The 6,000-nt window shown below is 47.7% G+C and overlaps 1 protein-coding gene across 2 annotated transcripts in view; it reads right to left on the bottom strand.

Annotated features, from left to right (window-relative positions):
* The window catches only part of epb41l5 (erythrocyte membrane protein band 4.1 like 5), a 211,912-nt gene that overhangs the window by 61,830 nt on the left and 144,082 nt on the right, over positions 1 to 6,000 (bottom strand). For both annotated transcript variants that reach the window (XM_072470182.1, XM_072470187.1), the window contains exons 14-15: positions 4,317 to 4,356; positions 1,830 to 1,945 (exon numbers count right to left, since the gene is read on the bottom strand). In XM_072470182.1, coding sequence (XP_072326283.1) covers positions 1,830 to 1,945; positions 4,317 to 4,356 — 156 coding nt within the window. The remainder of the gene's footprint in view (positions 1 to 1,829; positions 1,946 to 4,316; positions 4,357 to 6,000) is intronic.

The following is a 6,000-nucleotide window of genomic DNA, read 5'->3' as shown; positions in this document are numbered from 1 at the left end:
GAGATGAGGAGCGATTACTTCATTCAGAGGCCTGTGGATCTTTGGAATGCATCATCACAGAGCTGTGACTGTTCAGTTGTTGAGTATACTCACAACATAAGAGTCATAGGTTCTTCAGCACTAAGGAAAAGGGATACAGGAGAAGGGGAGGTAAAAGTTCAGACAGGTCGTGGTGGAGGTGGCACAAGAGATTGGAAGGCTGACCTTTGGTCCTATTCTTCTGCTCTCAGAAAGAAATCTCACACATGGTTTCACACACAGCCCGGAAGGTTAATCAGAAGATTTGCAAAAGAGTGAGCATCGTCTCCCTCTCGGCCTCCTCATGAGCAAAAATTTAGGCATGCAGAAAATGATCCTTCTGCGAAGCAGCAGATGTACTTGTTCAGTTCTGGTCAGCCTACCCCAGACCACACATCCAGCAATCAGGTCAAAAAGATAAACCATCACCCACCACCGCTGAAGGAACAAGCGCATTCAACGGTCCCGCACTACGCCAAGCTCTGGAGTACCACCACCTTGAGCATACTGAAACTGAACAGGTCAGAGGCGAGACAAAAATTAACAGAAGCCAGTTGATTCAATCACTTTGATGGAGCGCTGCAGACAGCAGCAAACACACCAGCGCGCACAACAGAAAAGAAGGCCATTGGTACTTGAAATGGTAGCCTGGCAACATAAATTGTCAGCAAGGCCCACCTTGGGACACTCATTTTTAAAAACTGGTCAACTGGTAACATGTCCAGACCTGAATCAAGACAGAAAGGGACGGTGGAACCTCATTGTTACCAACTCAGACGTTATACAGTGCCTCTGGTCAGGGGTTCATCTTACCTGGGTAAGAGCTCTTCCATTGACATTAACGGGGCTGCCAGACAGGCTAAGCTCGTAACACTGAGGTTCCGTACGTTAATTGGCGCTTGCTTTTGGTCACGTCTCTTGATCTTAGGGTCGGGGCCCCTCTCCTCTTTCCTCCCCCCCCACCCCTCCCCCTCCCCTCTTTCCTCGCCCCCCCCCCCCCCCCCCCCCCCCTCTCCCCCTCCCCAAGCCTCTGTGAAATGCCACAAAGCTCTTCTGTCTTAGATACAAGAATGCAAATAAATGCATGGCTTTTGCAGTCCCCCATCGGAATAGTGCACAAGCGAAACCTCAAAGTTGTGCCTGCAGAGGAGTCCACAGTCCTGGTGCTAGGGCATAATATCCGATTCAACCCATATCTGTGCTTGGACAGGTCTGATGGGTATTTAAGGGCTTCCTCCGTGAAACAAAAAAAACTTCACCTCACTGTGATATTTGCCATCCAAACATTACCACGCTTTTAACGGTAAAGACAGCTTTGGAACGGCAATACATTTCTCATTAAAAAACATATCATTCATTTTGAAAAGCACAGTATTGCTGTCGCTGAGGTTGGGGACTGTCCAGGTGTGCAGATGCCAAATTACTATGAATTGATTAAACATCTGCAATTCCCATGGAAAACAGTTCATTATAAAAATTCTTGAAAGCTTACTGCTTAAATGATGTTAAACTTGCTCACCACAAATTCAAGAGAACAGTGCCCCATTAATAACTTCTCAAGCCACTCAGTAAAGGCCTCGATTCAGGCTTGCTGTTGGTGTTTAGACTTTTACCCAACAATGGAAGGCGACATTCACAGATTATGGAATATCATTTTTGACTTTTGAAATTTTTAACGTGCCACAGGAATTCATTTTTAAAACAAGAATTTTTCAGCTCAAAATCCTTCACTAAGTAAATTGTCCCAACAGTTTTGCAATCGTTTGTGAGTGTTACTTTGGTTATTGAATGCCGAGGGTCATGATCCTTACCTCCTCTTCACAGACTGGTGGAGGCTTGGGCTTCTGGGAAGGTTCTCTATTTCAATTGGTACTGGGGCACTGGGTAATGATGCCACAACGGAAACAGCTGACCTCACCTTCGCAACCTGAGAGGGAAATCAAAACATTTGCGTGAAAAGATGTCGCAATTTTGGTAGCCGTGTACCATACAGGATCAAGCACATTGTTGAAAATATTTTTGTTTTCCATATAAATAGTCCCACCAACCAATCCCGTATTTCCCTCTTATCCCCCACACCCATTTGCTGACTACTACTAATTCGTAAAGGAAATAAATGGCCTCCACCTCGAATAGAACACCTCCTCCAACCTCCAATAGCGTACTTGATTGTTTTTTCCAGGTGCAAAAACACCGCCAGGTCCCCTAACCATGTCATCGCCTTAGGTGGCTCCGATGCCCTCCACCCAAGCAGAACCCTCCTCCGGGCTATCTGAGAGGTGAAGGCCAAGACACCAGCCTTCTGCCCCTGCTGCAGCTCTGGCTCATTTGATACCCCAAAGATTGCCAACCATGGGCTTGGCACCACTGTCAACCCTAAAATCTCCGACATTGTTTTGGGTGGCACGGTAGCACAGTAGTTAACACTGTTGCTTCACAGCGCCAGGGACCCGGTTTCGATTCCCGGCTTGGGCCCCTGTCTGTGTGGAGTCTGCACGTTCTCCGTGTCTGCGTGGATTTCTTCCGGGCGCTCTGGATTCCTCCCACAAGACGTGCTTGTTAGGTGAATTGAACATTCTGAATTCTCCCTCAGTGTTCCCGGACAGGCGCCGGAGTGTGGCGACTAGGGGATTTTCACAGTAACTTCCTAGCTCATCCACTACCTTATCCATCAGAGAAGGGGCAGCAACCGAGGAAACGTAGAGAGTTCCTTCCGAACAAAGTTCCAAACCTGTAGATATTTGAACCCATTCCCCCCCGGAATCCGGAGCTTCTCCACCAGTTCCTTCACTCCCGCAAACCTACTCCCCTTGAACAAATCCCTAAACCTCGCTGCCGCGTCCCGCTCCCTACCCTGAAATTAATCTATGGTTCCTAATGATCTACGCCATTAATGACTTCAAATGTGGCTTAAAGTGCCACCTAAACTGGTTCCATATTCTCAGAGAAGATGACCTCCCTGTGACAGACCAGGGGCCCTCGGGCCCTGATCTTCTATGCCCCAATATCAGGGCCATGTGAATGAAAGTCAGATGAGCCCTGATCCAGCAGAAAGCGTGAATGTCCGTATTGGCTTCAGGAGTCTTCTATCTTCTGTAGTGACCAGTGAGGATGCATCTGCGTTGAGACGTCCTCGCAGTTTCCACCTTACCCTGGTATCATCCAATGCTCTCAGTGGAGCCTCCGAGCCTCATGTGCTGCCGGTGCTTTGTTGGCCTGGAAGCATCAGAAAGCCCCCCCCGCCTTCCCTAATGGGAAAGTGAATGCAGAGACAGCAGGTTAGGAGGCGGCCTCCTGGAATATTGTGCTGCCAATCCCACTGCTACCAAGTGCCGGCTTGATAGTCCCAATTGATCTCAAAGCCTAGGAGGGGAAACCAGTCCTTACAGCTTACATTAGGAAAATAACAGTTCACCCCATCTGATGTTACTGTCCTTGTTACATGCTCAGATTTCCCACAATGATAGCATCCCATCAAACGCTTTAACAAAAACACAACAGCAACTTTGCATCATCAGTGAGCAACACAAAGGAATGACGAACAATAAATAGTTTTTTTTCTTGATGATATATTGAGGGTCATTTTCAGTGTAAAGTCGAGGTGCAAATCAGCCATGATTTATTGGCATTATTGAGCAAGCCCCAACGCCCCTATTGGCCAGAACAAAAGACTGGATCCAATGTCAAACCAGCGTCCACAGCCGTCACTTACCTTTGCCGACGAGTGGAGGCCGAGCTTTGAATTAAATACTAACTTTCAAGAGAAAATTGGATTCGCGCACATTCATGACAGAATTGCAGGACTATGGGGAAAGAGCAGGAGGATAGGGATTATTGGATGGTGTTTTCAAAGAGCTGACACAACCACGATGGCCTGAACACACTCCCTCTGTGCTGTATAACTCCATGAATGCAACACGATTGTCACTGTTACAGAATACTGAAGCGGAGAGTCGCACTTTTTCGCAATTAAGCATAATCAGACACAGACCCGCGATGTTCCTTTTGAAGGTTTCTGCTATGCATCACATTGTAGACATTCAAGAAAGAATTTCAAATTCCCCGGGGTATACAGCTGGCAGTGTTCCAGGGCCAACAAGACACTGCGCGCACAGAGCCAGACACCGCGCGCACAGAGCCAGACACCGCGCGCACAGAGCCAGACACCGCGCGCACAGAGCCAGACACCGCGCGCACAGAGCCAGACACCGCGCGCACAGAGCCAGACACCGCGCGCACAGAGCCAGACACCGCGCGCACAGAGCCAGACACCGCGCAGAACAATAATGGATACATACCTGGGAGGAAGGTTTCTGACTTGCTGCGTTACTGTGGGAACTGGTTAAAAAAAAAACACAAGTCAAAACAATGATCTTAATTTTTTGTTTAAAACAGAAAAACAAGTGGCGAAATCACATTTTAACCGTGACTTAAGCTTTTTAGTATATCCAGCACTAAAAGTTGCTAAACTGGGTATTTGTTTTTGGAGCGATTCAATTGTTTAACACGAAAACACTGAGCAAAATTGCAGTGGGAACCACGACTGTAACAGGCGGTGAAGAAGGCTACTGGTATGTTGGCCTTCATTGCGAGACGTTGAGTATAGAAGCTGGGATGTGTTGCTGCAATTGTACGGGGCCTTGGTGAGGCCACACCTGGAGTATTGTGTGCAGTTTTGGTCTCCTTCTCTGAGGAAGGATGTTCTTGCTCTCGAGGGAGTGCAGCGAAGGCTTACCAGACTGATTCCAGGGATGGCGGGACTGTTATAGGAGGAGAGATTGACTAGGTTGGGATTGTTCTCACTGGAGTTTAGAAGAACGAGGGGGGGGATTTCATAGAGACTTATAAAATTCTAACATAACTAGATAGGGTAGATGCAGGAAAATGTTACCAATGATGGGCGTGTCCAGGACCAGGGGTCACAATCTGAGGATTCAGGGTAAACCATTTCTGACAGAGATAAGGAGACATTTCTTCACACAAAGAGTGGTGAGCCTGTGGAATTCATTACCACAGGAAGTAGTTGATGCTAAAAACTTTGAATATATTCAAGAGGCGGCTGGATATAGCACTTGGGGAGAATGGGATCAAAGGCTATGGGGAGAAAGCAGGATTAGGCTATTGAGTTGGATGATCAGCCATGGTTGTGATAAATGGCGGAGCAGGCTCGAAGGGCCAAAAGGCCTCCTCCTGCTCCTATCTTCTATGTATCTATGCATCTATGTATAATGGATGAATTTTACAAAGGCAGTCTTCACAGACACAAGGGCAGTTTAGAATGACTGTACCACACAGGCAGGCATGGCCTCTGCCTTGGGATGGAACTCTTTAAAAAGAATTCCGTTTGGGGGACCCTATATTTCGCTGGACAACAGCTAAACTTTTCCTTCCTGGGTCCATTCGGGACCCTGACTGGCTCAGAGCCCCCTGACATTGTACTGATCTGCAGTGAATTACAAAGGATTTGTTTACAAAGGATCTGCAGCAGCAGCATGCCAACAGTTAGTGCTGGAACGCCTCTGCAAAGAGAACTCCGCCCCCTGGGGCCATTCCCACTCGGGAGTCCGGATTGGTCACCAAAGCCAGGTCATAGAGTCACAGATGCTTACAGCATGGAAACAGGCCCTTCGGCCCAGCTTGTCCATGCCGCCCAGTTTCTATCACTAAGCTAGACCCACTTGCCCGCATTTGGCCCATATTCCTCCATACCCACCCTGCCCATATAACTGTCTAACTGTTTTTTTAAAGGAAATAATTGTACCGCCTCTACCACTGCCTCTGGCAGCTTATTCCAGAAGCTCACCACCCTGTGTGTGAAGAAATCTCTCCCCTCTCATCTTAAACATACGCCCTCTAGTTCTGGACTCCTCTACCTTTGGAAAAAGGTGTTGACTATCTACCTTATGTATGTCCCTCATTATTTTATAGCCCTCTATAAGTTCACCCCTAAGCCTCCTACGCTCCAGGGAAAAAAGTCCCAGC

Source organism: Scyliorhinus torazame, chromosome 2 (assembly GCF_047496885.1).
Source record: "Scyliorhinus torazame isolate Kashiwa2021f chromosome 2, sScyTor2.1, whole genome shotgun sequence".
Lineage (NCBI taxonomy): Eukaryota > Metazoa > Chordata > Chondrichthyes > Carcharhiniformes > Scyliorhinidae > Scyliorhinus > Scyliorhinus torazame.
The sequence above is the reverse complement of the archived record's forward strand: the minus strand, read 5'-3'. Positions and strand labels throughout refer to the sequence as shown.